The 18,822-nt window shown below is 33.3% G+C and overlaps 1 protein-coding gene across 1 annotated transcript; it reads right to left on the bottom strand.

Moving 5' to 3' along the window:
• Positions 1–187: 187 nt before the first annotated feature.
• On the bottom strand, positions 188–17,094 carry LOC146529951 (transient receptor potential cation channel protein painless-like). The gene is made up of 2 exons (XM_085200101.1): positions 16,953–17,094; positions 188–3,777 (listed from the first exon to the last, which is right to left on the bottom strand). Exon 2 carries the CDS (start codon positions 3,755–3,757, stop codon positions 902–904), a length of 2,856 nt encoding a protein of 951 aa, XP_085056227.1. The 5' UTR covers positions 3,758–3,777; positions 16,953–17,094; the 3' UTR covers positions 188–901.
• Between the last annotated feature and the right edge of the window lie 1,728 nt (positions 17,095–18,822).

The following is an 18,822-nucleotide window of genomic DNA, read 5'->3' as shown; positions in this document are numbered from 1 at the left end:
TGATTTTAGGATTTTTCTTACTTTTCATTATTTTCTTCCCGAGTTAGGCTTAGTTTATAGCCTAACTTCGGAACGGCCACGAGTGTCGACCGTCCTGCATGTCTTGTATCGTATAAACAATAAATACAAATTTTGCTTAAACATAAAAAGAAAATTGTCTTAATAGAATCAAAAGAAAAACCAAAACTGATTTTATTATTATATATTTCTAGCAATATAACCAATTGTATTCTGGAATAGAATTAAAATTACTATATTACGTTTCACTTAATTTCATAAATTTAAAATGTTCTTAAAATTAAATTTTAATATGTTTACAAATAAAACAAATTCAAAAAAAATAACTTCATAATTTTTACACATCTATCACATTTAAATTCAAGGGCAGAAAAAACATTACGGTGTAAATGAGTATTTTACTTTTCGCCCCAACAACATGTCTAATGGCGTAGCGTAGACACCTCGTTTATTAGACTGGCCAAATATAAAATATTTTAAATAGATATATTTTTGTTTAGAATAAATTACCAACTTTTTTTTCTTTTCAACAACACTGTAAATAGAAAAATACAAATACACTTATTCTATTATTTTACTCAACAGTGGTCTTATTTACATGTAGGAATATTATCATGATTTTATATAATAATCAATTAATTATATTATCAACTAATCAATTTTATAATATATAAAATTATATATTTTTTTTAATTTTTATTTATCTGACTCTAAAATGCATTCGTAGAAACATACTAAAAGTAAAAGAATCTATAATATGATGTACCTAACTTATTGTTTTGTGTTACGTCGATATAAATATAAATTGTATATAAGTATTTTAAGTTATCAATTAATTTTTATAATAAAATATTTCAATATATATAAAAACAATTATCCATGATCACTTAAACTTTTGTAGAATTTCTTTTAACGTGTTTTCAATACTCGCAAGTTTTGTTTCGTATTGTGAAAGCTTGTCGTTAATTTCATTAAATTCTGATACGTAATTCCTTTTACTAATTATGATTTTAGCATTCTTTACGATTTTCCTCTCCAGCCTGTACGCTTGACAGCGTTCAAAACAACATTTACCACTCTCTATATCCTCGTAATCATCTCCAAATTTTCCGAGAGGTTCCGCATGTGGAATTTCGATTTTATTATCTTGATTAGGCTTAACAATTATTCGATACTTGGGCAAAAAGAAAGGGAACAAGCTAATTCTTCTAGCGAATGGTTTTATGCATATCATTTGGGGTTTAATCATATTTAAGTTTTGAAGGTACTGTGGCAACCACGACCAGCATTTAAGCGGCTTGGTATATACTTTTCCAATAAGCACGCTCTCAAAATATGATATAAGCTTAACGCGAGATATGTGTCCTACTAGCTCTGCATCCGCTCTGATCTCTTGGGTATCACTAACAGCTAAGCCATTCAATAAATTAAACAATACTATTGGAATCATAAATACAAATACAATAAATATAATATGACTCGTAACTGGGAATGTACTGAACTTAATAGATCCGGCGTCAAATTCACCCGTCAACATAACGATTGTTTTAAAAAGTGATCTTCCTGGGTCCAAGAAGAAATCTTCTTCCTCCTCTTCCTCTTGACCAGTATTGGGGTTTGGTGGTTTTTGGTCCTCGTCTTCAGTATCTTTCCTAAATAATGTATAGAAACTTAAGGCAAAGGCTATTATTAAAATACAATACCAAAGCAAGAATTTGAAGAAATTCCATGAAACAGTTTTCAACATAACGATGTTTGTTGATAGTGTTGGAAATTGACCAATAAGTAAGACTAGTTCTGCGGACGATAAAAGGATAGCTACTGCAGATAGCTGTTGTTTTGTTGGCTCTTCTGCGTCACCGTAACTCAAAATAGTAGCTGTTACAAATATTAATGCTATCTCCATCCAGTTTTCAATGCTTTGCAAGTATCGTGTCGGTGACACCAGCAGTTGAAACAGTTCTCTTATTATCAAAAGGACTAATCCAATTATTGCTCCTATACGTGTTATAACATTCAGAGCGTTTATTGAGTCTGATAGGTGTTTTTCAACTCCGTATCCCAATATTATGTATAAAATCAGGCACAACCACAGAAGTGAATAAAAGGTTATATTTGCGTAAAAAAGGCTACTTATTCTTTGCCATTTAAGATAAAGGAAACTCGTGATCACAGGATGCTTAAGAAGTGGTCGTAATTCTTCATTTCTTGTCATATAAAGTAACGCTTCCGTTTCTGGAGCTAATATGGTGTCGAATTCATTCAATGTACTGTTGTTGTTATTACAATTTTCCATTAATGGGACTTTGCATAATTCATTTTCTAGAGAATTATTAGGATATACCAGAAAACTGTACTTAATGTGAATTTCGTAATCGTCGTCACTGGGTCGTTCGCTGTTTGACGTAATACATTCATCAAGGAATGTTTCAAGTGTTTTAGCGTTTATGTCTGCTAAGGGCGGTTCATTGAATTTATTATATAATCCAATACAAGCTCCCTTTCTAAGCAATTCTAAGACTGTCTCACTGTCTCCATTTCTAGCAGCATAATGTAAAGCAGTATTGTCTTTAATATCTTGATGATTGATATTAATGTTCATTTTAGGGTGCTTCAACAATAAATCTAAACAACCTTTGAAGTCGACTTTCGGACCCTGTAAAGCCGAACGCATACCTTTTACTGTGATTTGTATTAGAGACTCGTTGTTAACTGCGTCAAATAGTGTAGATTCGTTGTCAATAAACATTTTGAGTATTTTACAATATCCATTACGGCATGCTATAGCTATAGGAGAAATTTTGTTACCGGAGCATGTTGCATTCGGATCAGCTCCAGACTTTAATAACAAAAACACAACTTTTTCAAACCCTTTATCAACTGAAAGTTGTAACATAGTATTCATACCATTGTTAGCTGCTAATACTGATCTAACTTCAGTTTTTTTTATAAGTTTTGAAAAATCTCTTATAAAGCTGTCTTCTTCATGCCTACTTAAATACATAAAAAGCTTATCAACGTCAATGATTTCTTCTATTTCTGATTGGGAATCAAATTTTGCCAGCAAATGTGGAAAAGCTTCTTTTAGGTAATATCTAGCAGTTCTACCACGAATATCTTTATAAGTGTCTAAGTCTACGGGATCAGCTGAATAATCTAGAATATATGTCACAACTCGTTCAAGACCTTGTTTTGCTGCAGAATAAACAGGAGTAACACCTCTGGAGTCGGGGGAATTAGCATTACAACCAGCTTTTAAAAGTTTTTCAATCATTTCTTCAAATACACCTAATTCATGTTCACGGTCATCATCTAAATCTTGAATCTTTTTTATTGCCATTAACAAAGCTGTATTTCCTTTGCTTTTAAGACTCACATCTATTCTGTCATCTTCTAATAAAATATTTAAAGCCTCAATATTACCATTTTCAACAGCAAAATGTATAGGTGCTGCTCCATGAGTCTCGTTGATATCATTAACTTCTACTTCATGTTGTAAAAGTAACTTTACAAATTCAACCTTTTGAGGATCCGAAACAGCTAGATCAAGGCACGTTTTATAGTCTGGATATTGGTATACATGTTTGAGATCTACTGCACCATAGCTCACGAGTTTCTTGAATGTTGCAAAGTCGTTATTACGAAGTGCTGTTCTCAGTTGTACTTGTGGATCGGTACCGAAGAGGGATCCACCCCGAGACAACCGGTTAGTGTTCATCTCGTAACTGTCCCGTGTCATGTCTCATGACACACTGGCATCTGTAAAGAAACAGTGTTGTTGCTTTATTTAGGTCATTCAATTATCTTATTAAAGTTACAATTATTTGATTAACGCTATTGATCATTACGTGCAATTTATTATACTGCGAGTACGAGTAATTACTGCAATCAAACAATTCAATTCAATTATTCTAACAAGTATGTGTCGAAAATATTGTAAACGAATAGTTTGTAAGAGAAATGTGTAAAGGGATTTTAGATGGGCTCTAATCCTACTGTACTGCGGCGTCAGTAAATGCCCATAACTGCGCTAAACAGTAAAGTAAACACGTGTGAGAATCTCGTATCGTTAGCAAAAGATAGTTATTATCTCGTCGTTAATCTTTAGAACTACCAGATGCAATGCCTTTATAAATCCATGTTACACACTGGATAACATAATTATAACGATGTTTATCCTTTTAGCTACTGCAATATAAATATTTGGTAAATTAATAACATCTAAACTTATTATTTAATATAAAATTTATCATTTCTGGAAAAAATTTAGAAGTAGGCTTCAGAATAAGAGAAGAAAAGAAACAAAGCCTCGTACAATTTTTTCTTTATTTATAAACAACGGTTAATAGATCAAATTGATAAATAAAAACAGTTTGGTCATCTCGTATAATGAAATACAATATGAGTGTGAAGTACAATGAACTTGTAATTATTCTGAATTTCTCTTAGCGCCGTATAATTAATACGATTTCCGGAGAGCACGCTGCCACTAGCACCAAGTAATTGCTCCCATTTGAGTTCTCATTATGTTACTATTTAATTGAGAAACTGAGGCTTTTATTCTACTCGCTCGTAGGTACAAAATGAACCTTATATTTAAAGAATAACCGTCGATTCTGTAACTCAAATGCGATTTTATTACAGTATAATTTAATAAGTGAAGTATTAATGAAGTTTGAAAACAACGTCGTTGTACGGTGTATCGCAGCTTTGATGTAGCTACCTATAAACTAATGAATCATGATAGTTGTTATAACAATATCACTTTAAACGCTACATCTACTTACATTGAAGGCTAAAGTTTCAACCAATTCAATAAAACAATTATTTATAATGTATCAATTTTCGAACAATATATTTTATCGCGGCGTTGAGTTTCGCCACTCAACACGTAAAAATTAAATAACGATTGTTTTGGCTTCTAACACAATTTTCTTTCTTTTATGTATGTAAATAAATGAGTGCAGATTAAACTCAGAAATTTCTGACAGTCTGGCATCTTTTTCTGTCTTTGGTAAACAAAAATATTTTTCACATAATTACTTAGTTACATATGTAAAAAATATTTGTTTACCGAAAACATCTATCCCACAAAACGTACATAAATGATTGAAATATGAAATTACTAACAAAAACCAATTAAATTGCCTTCAGAAATAATATCGTGTGAGCGCAATTTATGTTCGGTTCTTCCATTTGCCACGGTTTTCGGATTATAAAGAAAAATATTTGTCTTTAGCTCACTAGTGTATACCATGACTAAGCTTCGCCTTGAGATTGGGTCATTAGTATGACATAATTGTATGAGATCTTTTAAATGAATAATTATTTAAAGTTGTTATTATAGGGTAAAACCCGGATAGTTGCCCCACTTTTTGAAAAAGCTCTTTTGTTAGAAATGTATACCACTACATTACCTATTCAATGTGTGTTCTTAAACATAGTATATTAATCTTCTAACTTAGCCAATTTTTTCAAATATAAATATTATTAATTTTGAGTACAGCCTGTTTTACGTGGCCTCTAAAAAAGGGGATAGTTGCCTACTATGGCGGATACTAGCCTAACGTTAAAAATGGTTCGGGGGATACTTGCCTGTCTATTTTTTTTTCAAATAAAAACGAACTTATATTAATTTAAGTAATCATTTTTTGTTATTGAACACAATCTTTCATTAAGTATTAATCAAAGTCAATATAATTATAAAATTACGACAAAATAGACTCTTCTAAACAACACTTAAAAGTACTAAGGTTTTAAAATTTTAAATTTGAACATGTAATTTTTTAATTTAAAAAAATAATTAAATATTAGTATTTATCTTAAATATTAAAAATAATTATGGGAATAACTTTGGCATTAGTATTGATTATTACCAGAAGCCAAGGTTTTCAATTTGCCACATCTCATGCAATGGTTTTTGAATGTTGTACAAGTTTCATGCAACCACATTCGACACATCTCACATTGTATCCAATCTGATTTTGATTTAGTTAAATTATAATTTTCAAAACATTCTACACAATAATTATCAACTTTAACTTCTTTGTTGGAATTTCATTTTTTTGAAATTCCAACAAATTTGCTAATTGATATTGCTATTTTGAATTTCTTAAGGTTCGAGAGGATATGCCATAAATCCGGGATATTTCGTTGATACTTTTTTGTTTTTTATTTAGATCTTCGAACGCAAGTGCTAAGCTATCTTCTGTCCAGCTGATGTGGCACGGCACCACGTCTGGCTTTCGTTTATACTTGCGAGGCATTTTGCTGTTGAGAATTTATTTTATTTAAGATAAACTATAGTAAAGCCCAATAAAAATATAACTAAGAAAAAAATCTGTTTGCTCGTTAAAATGTGTAGTTACGGATAGTTGCCCCAGGGCAACAATCCGCAAAAGACAGTAAGGCAACTATCCTTTTTGATACGGATACTTGCCCTTTTTATTTACAAAACAAATAAAACATATTTAACAAGAAAACGTTTATTACAGTGCAATTTAAACTCTAATGCAATCAAAGAAATAATTATTTTACTGAAACCGCAATTAGTTATAATTATATTTAACGGAGATTACTTGCCAATATAATTCTGACGCTCGTCAAAGTATCATCGCGGAAGATTTTTACTCACACGGACAAAACTCGTGCACCTACTTCGACAGCTGATGCGGCACCGAGGCCTACGCGGGGGACGCTTCTTATTATGATAAAAAAGAAACACTGTAAACACGTCTAACATAGAGCATTTGAAACTGAGGCAAGTATCCGTCCGAGGCAACTATCCGGGTTTTACCCTATAGAACGGAGTAGTTAGGTACTAGGTACGTGACGACGTGACAAGTAGAAGTTTTATTAAAAATATTCTAAATTTTGGCAGGTCTCAAGAAAAATATATCAATCGACAGAAAAAAAGGAATCATTTATTATTATGATATTTGTTTTATGCTAAGTCCCTTTACTTTATTCTTTCACTGTTATGTGATTGCTCGTAGATACGAGGTTATAATTTTATATTTTCTATCTAAACTTCTTCTTCTTCTTCTTCTTCCTGGCATTAATCCCGGCTATTACCAGGGTCTGCCTTCCTACTCAACCTACTCCACTTTACACGATCTTTTGCGTCCTCGGTGGTTAGACCATTATTTTCTATCTAAGCTATTGTGTAATAAATATTGCAGAAATATGATTATCGAACGGATAGTAAATATGAATACATCGTGTTTAATGAATACATCGTTGTAAAAATTGGAGGTCTCGAGCTTTTTCCGAAATTCAAGCTTAACTTAGCCAGAGTCCTTTCATCTAATACCTCACTTAAACGGGTAGGCTTTAATACCAAACTCTCCGTTTTCCACTTACCACCAAATTTTGGAGGCAATGCGTGTTGAGTGGTGGAATTCAAAGCCGCGCTTTTTTTCTATACACCAGAGGGAAGAAATGAAAATATTTAACTTCCTTGATTGGGAATCGAACCCACGACCTATTGCGTTTACAGTCACAAGCTTGTCTCCTTACGTCATGAGTAGCCTCATACCTGGCGTCTATTCTAGAAGAGAGATCAAAATGGAATGTTTAAAGAAGCGATTTATTTACAGTATTCACTGCCGGTCGTCGGAGCACTAAAGCAATGAGACGCTACACATGTTGAAAACAACAATAAAGCTGCGTTCTCTTTTGTTAGATCGTCCATTGTCCAATACTACCTCTAAATCATTGAAATTTACTTTAAACATATTGAAATTTACATTAAAAATAACTTGTGTTTTTTAAGATGTTAATATGTTAATATAATATTTATTTACGGATATAACTGTGCACGTACATTGAGGTCAGTCTTGGCGCACGGGCACAATCGTGTGTCGATAGATTGTAGGCTCGATTCCCACTCGAGGCAATGAAATATTTAATATTTTAATTTCTTCACTCTGATATCGAGTCAAAGCGCGGTGGAAAGTAGGGAATGAATGTCTTAACTCTCTGCCCACCCTGCTACATGTGGCATATGTGATAGTGTGAAGATGAAAAAAAAAAAGAAAAATCTACTTATGCGTTTATATATACAAATTTAACGTTAGTTTAGTTTTGGTACAATTATTTAATAAATTGACTTTAGTTTTTTTCAAATCTTAGGCGGGTGTGTCAAAAAATCTGCTCTTACAATAGGTACATTGTGTTTAGAGGCGTGACTTGTATCTGATGATCGGCCACTTATAGCTATTTCTAAGACATTCATTAGAGCACGAACGCGGCAACAAGTGTATTACGAAAATACAGTATTAGTTTTTACATCCTGTATTTCCTTTGATTTTATATTTAAAATGTGTACGGAAATGTAATTAAATAAAACACTCAGCTTCATGCTGTATCCCGCACACAGCAGGGCAGGCAGATACAACTAGTGTTAAGACACTCCGTTACCCACTTTCCGCCGAATTCTGGAGGCGTTGCTTGTCTTAATATTTCACTTCCTCGAATGGGGATCGACCCCGCAACCGTCGCGTTACAGTCACACCCTTTTGCCGCTGCGTCACGACGGCCTTAACTACAATCTACTCCTCTTAAATTGTCACTTACAAAAAAGCCTATATTTGGTGGCGAAACTAAACGCCACGATATATCTAGTCGAATTTGAACATTACAACAAATACAAGAGATTTGAACTCCATTTCAACTCATGCAACTTTGCCTCGAAGCAATACCTCGAAGCAATACCACGCTTCTTTTGAATTGACGCATACACAAAAATATTCTCAACTTTCCTATAAAACTTACAAGTAGCACTTTAATCATAACCCATTTATCTTTTAGCAAACTCAAATACTTGGTGTGTTTATTTAAGGCGTCATGGTGTTTGATTTATTAATTAAACATAGACCACTCTAACATTACTGATGAGCGTTCTCGTTAATATTATAATAACACTGACATATCAAAGATAAAACCCAAGAATCTTTAAGAATTTAAATATTATTTTTTTATGACATAATATTATATGCTGCGTGTAGGCAGAGGGAACCTGGGAACCTTAAGACACTCCGTTCCTATTAAGACACTTAAGTTTCCCATTTTCTGCTGAATTCTGGAGGCATTGTGTGTTGAGTGGCGTGCCTGAATGCCGCGTACCAGACAAGGAAATGGAATAATTACATTTTTTTTTTCCTCGAGTGAGAATCGAACCCATAACCTGTCGCGTTTATAGTCGCCCCTACATCACGACTGGTTTAGATAATAATATGTTTCAAATTATCTATCGATATCGATTAACAATGCCGCATTGAGTCCTTATGTGTAGAAATATACCTATTACCTATTTATGTCAATTAAAGTACCTACTTGATAGTGACGATAAAGAATCAATCAAGAATTTATATTTGCAGATACAGATATGTATGTAATTATTGCAATAATATTTATATATATTTCTTTTATCTATTTAGAACAAAATGTGTGCCCATTAGTCTACATTGGTTCAAGACCACTAAACTAAACAATCTATGACCACGCCTCTTAGCTGTTTAAAATAGTCAATAGAATATACTTTTATTAAATAAGCGAATCAATTTTACATTTTTAAATATAAATTATTATAAAAAAGATACATTTAAAAATATAAAAAACCACACTTCCGAGGGCGGGACAAGGGTCCAAGCCATCGGTGGCTAGGGCTCCAGAGAGAGGAACCTCCGCACAATACGTGCCGTCTCAAGTATTACTGCCTTCTGTATCCGGTTCTTGATCCAACAGCTAAGCGATAGCCTCTTAAGGTGTTGGTCGAGGCTTTTCGCTATTAAACCGTTAACCGAAACCACTATCGGCACAATGATAGTCGCATTGACATCCCACATGGCGGTAATCTCATGGGCTAGGTCCAAATATTTAGATTGTTTTTCTTTTTCGGCCTTCACGAGATTTTCATCATGTGGGATAGTAACGTCAACAATCACTGCGCGGCGCGCCGCTCGGTCTACTAGTACTATATCAGGTCTATTGGCAACAATATACCTGTCAGTAATAATAGACCGATCCCAGTAGAGCAAAGCACAGCTATTTTCAAGAACAGACATGGGATTGTACCTGTAGTAAGGCACCTCCAATTCTACAAGGCCATATTGAAGAGCAAGTTGCTGGTGTATTATCTTGGCTACTTGATTGTGTCTATGCAAATACTCGCCATTAGCAAGATGAGAACAACCAGAGACAATATGTCTGAGGGACTCCCCAGGTCGATGACACGCCCGGCAGATGTCGATAGTGCCATCTTTCATAATATGTCTCTGGTAGTTCCGTGTCTTGATAACTTCGTCCATAATTGCACAGACAAAACCTTCAGTTTCTCCGAAAAGATCCCCGAACTGTAACCAAGATAATGATGAAACAGTATCCACGTCCTGGCCCACTAGGGCTCTATGGAATCTACCATGCAGCTCCTTGCTCTTCCATACAGCCATGCGATCAGATGTAGTAAGTATTACAGGCCGACGCCAGTTCTCTTTGCCCAAGGAAAGAGGAGTAAGGCCTTTGTCAACTGTTACCACATCCTTGTGCATATCCACGTCAATCTTGAGAAAATATTCTCTAAGACTGCATACCTCGTGGTTATGGAGGTTCTTGACATTCAAAAAGCCACGACCTCCACACTTACGCGGGATATACAGTCTCATTACAGACGAACGCGGATGGTGCATTCGGTATGTCGTCAACAATTTACGTATTTGGCGATCTACGGAGTCTAACTCAGTCTGTGTCCATCTTACAATGCCAAAAGTATAGGCTAAAAGCGGCATAACCCAACCGTTGAAAGCACGCACCTTGTTGCCACCAGATAAAAGGCTGCCAAGCACTTTTAAAATATATTATTATTATTATTATTTTCTTAAATATTGCTCGGGTTCAAAAGAACCCAGTCCTTTGGAAGGCGTTCATTATCCATCCATCCATCCATGTCTGAGTAACCATCACTATTATTATTTATTTATTTTCGAACATTTTTCGTTAACAGAGTGTTTAATGTATGTGCGTAATACAAATGCATTTTTAATGACCACAAATGAGAAAGCTCAATAGAAAAATAGAATCGTGTCACTTCCGTTAACGACTACTGCAATTGAAAATTTTATATTAGATCTCTAATAAGCTACCTATTACTCATTTAGATAACATAAATATTCATTGTACCTTTTGACATTGTAAATGAAATTCATATCTTATGTGTAGGTTACCTGCAACCAACCTATAGTTTCCAAGTTAACATGGCATTAGTGTGTTGAGACAAAACACGGCGTTGAGTTCTGCCACTCAACACGCAATCCAGAATTCGGCAGAAAGTGGGGTGTCTTAACACAAGGTTCCCTCTGCCTACCCTGCTGTGTGCGGGATACAGCGTGAAGCTAATTATTTATTACTAGCGGACGCGCGCAGCTTCGCTTGCGTTTTTAGGGGTGAATTCTAATAACCCATGAAACATGTGTTCGATGAAATATTTTTAAGAGTCTAAATTTCAAATTTTATAAAAATCGGTGGCGATTTAAGAATTTTTCCATACAAACTTTCGACCCCTTATTTGCACCCTTAGAGGGAGAATTCTAGAAAACGATGAAACACGTGTTCAATTAAATACTTTTAAGAATCTAAATTTAAAATTTTATAAAAATCGGTGCCGATTTAAATTTTTTTCCATACAAACTTTCAACCCCTATTTTACCCCTTTAGAGTTGAAAATTTTCAAAGTCCCTTCGTAATCTGGACATCCACTATGTCCAGATTACGAATGTAAACATGTGTCCAAATTTCACGTTTCTACCATCAGCGGTTAAGGCTGTGCGTGCGTCTTACCTCAGTCAGTGAGGACAAGTCCTTTTATATATATAGATTATAAGTCTTGTGAAATTATTAAGGAGTGGAGTTAAATCATTAATTTCACAGAACGCATATTGAAATTTCGATCGCACGGTCGGATCATTATTCAATGTTTACATAACATTATTGTAGAGTCGTTATTTTAAGAAATGAAGTAAAGTAAGTAACCTAGCAACGTGGGTCACTAGTATGGAAAAAAATAAAAAATAAACTTTTAGTAAACTATGGAGAGTCAGTTCGTTCGTTCTTAGATATTGTTTACTTGAAAATAATTAATTCCTTATGTTACGTTAAAAAGCAATATTATTATTGCTGCTGATGAAATTTATAAATTATTATACAAACTTCATATTCGTGTTATTGTGTGGGAGAACAGGTTGCACAAGAAGAAATAAAGTGTTTTACTCAGCAAATATAAATGAATCACTATTAAATAAATTGTTTACATTATATTATGTTTTATATTTGGAAGACAATTTAAGGCTATCCTATGGTTGTAGGTATGTAGGTAAGTATATGGTAATAACCTATAATAAAAAATATTATAGTACACATAATTTAATATTAGTTAGTTCGTTACGGTTGCCTAATTCTTCGGTTTATAGTCTAAAGAATAATTTTCGTTGAATAATTTATGCATAATAAACAAAAATATGAATATATATGTAATTAAAAAATGTTTTAATGAATACTTTAAATAAGACGGCGCAGTTCGAGCGTATCTGAACACTATTGTTGTAGGTTTCGACTTCAACACAAGGTAAGTATGTATAAAAAAACGTCTAAAAATAGAAGCTATTTTAAATTTGCAAAGGGGGATTTAAAATAATTTTGATTAGGTACATTATTAAGAACTCAGCCAAATTTCCTTAATTTATAAAATTCTGATTTTTGTCTGTAATTATAATTATTATAGAGCTTAAGGTGACTTAAATGATATATTTGAAGTACAAAAGAAAGAGCAAAGAGAGTAAGAGTATATGAAATGAAGCTATTGTCTGCATAATCGAGACAGCACTTCGTGACTAACTTTTACAAATAAAGATTTAAAACTCAATTGTTTTGAGATCCGATACGCTTCGGAATCAAGAATTCGTACATGCCTATACTAGTAGATATATCTTTTTGATAAATGTATGGTAAAAATCCAGTGGGAATTAGTTATGGTGGCCACATATCCGGCACTTGACCAACTAAACAGTAAAAGCCTTCCGTTACGCACACGATATTTCAATTTAGACTCGCGTTCCACAGAGTAGTTCGAGGTTTTTTGTCAACATTGCCTCTAATTTTCTTTGCTAGGTAGGTACAATGTGATTACGTTTTAAAACACTTTCGAAAGAAAGCATTGTATCAACATTCTACTAATGCATGAAATGGTCTTAATAGATATTTTTTGGGATACGTTACAAAACCTTACTTGATTACTTTTTTGTAAGTACTTATTCCTATTTAAGACCACTGCGCGAAATCTGCTAGCAAGGCTAAGCTAGTATATTCACATTGGGAAGTTCGAGAAGAAGCTATAGGTTTTGTGAACAAACTAAGAACGCATTATTGCAATAAAAAAATAACATCTATGAAAGACCTGATATTCACAATTTGACTATTGAGCCTAATTTAATTATTACTTTCAAATAATATTAATGCACGTTAATAGTTTCATAATTTAAAACTTTTACCTTCATGTTGTATCTCGTACATAGCAGGGTAGGCAGAGCTAAGCTAGTGTTAAGATTTTCCGCCAAATTCGAGAGGCATTGCTTGTTGAGTGTAATTTTGCCTCTTTACCAGAGTGAGAATCGAACCCACATCCTTTGAAAAATTAAATAAGTAACTGCTACCGTGTACAGTGTATATTACCGTCTATACAGGTTTAGATATATTTATATGTATAATATTATTTTTATAAGTGATACATGTAACTGCAATGCCATAAGCGATTCTCTGAACCCCCATATCAAAATGATTTATAGTCCATAAAAAATCATATTAAATAACATACATACTGATTACGATACGCCGGAGTGCGGGTGAACGCCGTTCAAAGTTTCTATTTTGAATCGTTAGAGCATCACGAGTCAAGTCTTTTCGTCAGTTTTTAGATTAACATTTTTTTTTATAAATAATAGTTTTCTCTACATTTTTACCAAGCAACTTTGCTAAACACTTTCCATCTGTCGTCACGCACGACGGAGATCCAACGAATTTGGTAGCTTCGTGTGTTTTCATTTTGTATTGTTTTTAAATCTGTTCACCCGACTTGTTTTTTGTACTGAATTTAAAGTGAGGAAGCGAAAAATATATTTATAATGTTGTTTTTAGTAAATTTTAGTTCACACTTCCAAATATGAAAACACTTATTATCGAGGGCAGTCGTGGCGCAGTGGCAACACAAACGCGACTGATTGTGGGTTCGATCCCCATTTGAGGAAATGAAATATTGATTTAAAAATTATATTTTCATTTCGTCGCTTTGATATCGAGGCAAAGCGAGGCGTTGAGTTTCGCCACCCAACACGCAATGCCTTCAGAATTCGGCGTAAAGTGGAGAACGGAGTATCGTAACACTAGGATCCCACCCTTCCCTAATATGTGCGGGATACAGCGTGAAGCTAATTTAATATTTTTTTAGTTTTAGTAAATTTTAGATCACACTACCAAATATGGCAAGACTTATTATGGACCAACCTAAATTGTTGTTATTGTATGAAGTGATAATAGTCTAAGTACCAAATTTAGTTAGACACTGGTAACTGTTGATTGATTTCTGTGACGGAAGTTGATAATGTATGCATGTGGCAAACGAGAGCGTATTATGTTTTGTTCTCCAATCCCTATTTGGTACAGTATAGTGGACAATGTGGGCGAAATGTAGTCATCGTCGACAATTGCATCTATATTATTAGGTTTCTATGTTATGTGGCTTGCGGTCGTGAAATTAATATAGGTAAGTAACGTCTAATAACAAAAACAACGGTATATTGAGAAAATTGTACTAACTTAGTTCATAACGTTCATTTTTGTAGGTAATAAGTATCTTTTATTTTGCTGTAAAAATTTATTAAAATAACTATCAGCCGTGAAGGCCACTCAACACGCAATGCCTCCAGAATTCGGCGGAAATTCTTGGGGGAAAATGGGGAACCTAGTGTAGGTTGCCTCTGCATACTGTGAAACCAATTTAAGTCTTTGATCAGATAATTAAATAATAACTTCATTCAATTAGATACGTCGCTTATTAAAACTACTTTACTATCTATTACTTTAAGAAGTCGTAATTCCCTTCATTGGAATGCATTATAACATCTCTTTCATCCAGCACACTGAATAAGCAATCGACGTACTCGTATGAACATAATTTACGAATTTGTGTCCGCAAACAAGTACGCAACTTAAATACTTCCATAAGTTGTGTGGGAAAATAGTAACCTATGCAATCTATTTAAATTGATTATTGGTGAATGTTCTTGAAAAAGTTTACAGGGCACCTATCGATATATCTTTAAGTTTAAAGTTCATTGCCGCGTCGGTTGATCGTTAATCTTTTTCATAAGCAAATTGAAGTTGGGACGTATGTAGGTATTATACGTTTTAGGTACCTATATTATAATTTTAAATTATTTTAATAAATAGTAGTATTATAGTAATATTCTAGAACTTATTTAGTATAAATTATAAATGAGACGAAATCGAACTTGACTATATTTTAATTTATTCTAATTTTCGATAAAGCGTCTCTACACTAAGAGGTACCCGCATATTTTGTAAAATCGATGATAATGTTTTGTATGTCTAGGGTTTCAATGTCAAATAAAGTATTTTAATTCAAATAATTGACTATTTGAACAATTAAATTCCAACAAATATAACATGACTTCCTTTTCATAACTTTACAATTATAGAATGGAAGTCAAGTCCGAAGACCGAAGGGTCATTAAAAATTATTTTCGTTGTACAAAAAACAAATGTCCCTAAAAGAACTGCAGTGTGTTCTTTAAATTAGCAACCCGTTATATGACCAAAATAACTCAACAAATTAATTATTAAGCATCCAACAGTTGTTAGAGCTCACTTAGATGGTATTGAAATGACGTAAATATTCCATTAAAAATTCCATAAAATCCATCAAAATACCTATCCAATATTAATATTTTAGCGGATGCTAATATTGAGAAATATTTAAACGCCATTACATGACTTTTAACTGCTTGAGTTTTAACCACAGTTAGTACATAAACAATATCAATCATTGAGCTAAAGCTACAATGCCTAGAGTCTAGACTAACCAGTTTTACAACCGTAAAGTGTCTCTCGTATTGGTACAGGTAGATAGATACCTCTATAAATATAAAAAAAATATTTAACTGCACTAGAAGTGCCGTTGCTCGCTTTAAATATAATATTGCACTTGTTCTCTACCAAGTCCACTTTTTCAATTACTTCCAGCGCCGAGATCCATTTGTCGACCCGTATGTGAGGCATCATCATAAATATAATGACGTCACCCCCGTGCCTCGTCGACCTTGCTTCAGGGCTCCAGTCAACGTATGTTAAGTCCCACTTCAATGTTTACACCCACATATGTTTATTATATTGCCCAATTCCATAGCGTTTATGTTAAATGATGAGTAAAGACAAATGTAAGCGATTTTTGCAAACTAATTATATTAACATCAAGATCTGAACTATTACAGTATCTAAAGGGTGTAGATTATATATTATAGAATAAAAATTTTCTCTAAAAGTAGTAAGTATAAGTAATTTCTTGAAATTATAATTAGATAGATTTACACACAAAAAAATGCATCCAATGTTTGAAATATCAAAACGACTTAAAAAATTGCGTGGACATTGTAAACGTATAAACATTGATACAAAAATGTTTACAATAAAATGAAAAATGTAAATAATTAAACTCTCGTTTATTACTACTGTTGGTTTAGTGTTGCAGAGATAATAATGTCTGCATTGCATTTCCGATTAATTAGTTATAGATATATTATATCAATCTAAATTCTTGAATTTAAAACTAAAAAGAAATAGTGTTTTTATAATTAAGTTTAATGACGTACCAGAATATAGGAAGACGAATAAAGCAACACAGAATTCCACAATCACAACACTTGTTCACTGGCTTTGTCTGGTGTTCCGCACTGGTGCGGCCGTGCTTCTCGCGCTCGCGTTCGAAGTGAGGCGGCGCGCGCGCACGGACGGGAGGCGAAATTCGCTGATCCTGCCAAACTCAATTACCGCTCATAGCCTCATATTACTCTACTTCTACGGTGCGATACACTTGACTCACCAAGCCTTATTGACCATGCTTTGTAGACACTTTTAATGTTGAATTTATTAAGTTTTTTTGTACAATGTCAGCTTCTGTAAATTTGCCTTTTCTAGTTTTTTGGGTTTTGAATTTATTTTAAATTTTATTGTGACATTTCTTTGTAATTGTAATGGTTTGAAGTGAGATATTGTTTTTGTTGTTAAAATATATTTTTTATACTAAGTTTTTGCGGTGGGCGGAGCAGTTTGTAGACGTAGGCGTTCCTTTCCACACTAACACGTCACAAGGTTATATTAGTCACAGCCTCACAGCCCAATACAATGCGAGCTATTGTTATCAAAGATTTAAATTTTTAAGGGTTTAAAAACAGATATACCCTTTAAAAGTTACTATCGTTTCCTTTGTGTAAGCATTCCAGTAAGATTAATCACGTTGTAAATACGTAGCATAATCATTTGTACCTATTTATTTTTGTTGAAATACAATCTTTGATAAAATTTAAAATTGTTACATTAAAATTATACAAACGACGCTATGAAGTCTTAACTTTTTGAATATGTAAGTATATTAAAATCAGTTTCGCACTATATTCCACACACAGCAGGGTAGGCAGAGGGAACTTATTGTAAAGGCACTCCGTTCCTCATTTTCCGCCGAATTCTGGAGGCATTGCTAAGTGGCGGAATTCAACGTTTTTTTCTGGCCGCGTGTTTTCCTCTACACCAGAGCGAAGAAATGAATATATAAAAATAAATAAATACGTCATTTCACCGAGTGGGGATCGAACTCACAATCATTCTTGTTTACAGTTACACACTTGTGCTCACGACTGCCCACAAGTAAGTATACTGTATCTCATATATATTGTTCAATAGGTTTACTTCTTTACAATAAATATAAAAACAAATATCATAAACATAATCTACGTAGGTATCTATTTGAATACTTATTATAGGATTGTTCGATGCTCTGTTTTAGAGTTTTAATATGTGTATTTTTTGCATTTAACTAATTTTCTTATATTTTTTGTATTTTCTTTAAATAAGTATAATGTATTAATAAAATATTAAAATTAAGGATTTTTGACAAAAACACGTTATAGTTTTTAGAGCGCCTACAGAGTAATAGTAGCAAGACATATTATGCCAATTAGGAATATCAACTGAAATGAGATAGTCGTGGCGCAGTGGCGCAAATGTGTGACTGTAAACACGATGTTTGTGGGTTCGATTCCCACTCGGCGAAATTAATTATTATTTATTATAGAAGGAAGTATTGTGGCTCCTACAGGTATCGTGGTCCCCTTCGAAAAATTATCGACAGCAGTGTTTTGTTTTAAATGGAACATTAATATGATAATATTAAAATTATATAAAGAAATCTGAGAGAAAGCAACGCATTCTCGTGTCCCGAAGGAGTTAAAACTTAGACTCGTCAAAACTTTTTAATGTGCTGCAATATTATTTTAATAATTTTGTAATTTTTTTATGTATGGAAGAAATCTTACAGTTATGTTAAGAAAAATCGTCACTTTTCGACGCCATCTTGAAAAACATCGTCACATTTTTTGTCACTTTGGAGTTTAGAATGACCCAGCGCCATGCGTGTAAACTTTTAGTGTAAGTATTGGTGGTATATATAAATTTATTTATTGAAAT

This window comes from Heliconius melpomene, chromosome 17 (assembly GCF_056956725.1).
Source record: "Heliconius melpomene rosina isolate 202511_hmr_F chromosome 17, ASM5695672v1, whole genome shotgun sequence".
Taxonomy (NCBI): Eukaryota; Metazoa; Arthropoda; class Insecta; order Lepidoptera; family Nymphalidae; genus Heliconius; species Heliconius melpomene.
This window is presented reverse-complemented; position numbering and strand designations above follow the sequence as displayed.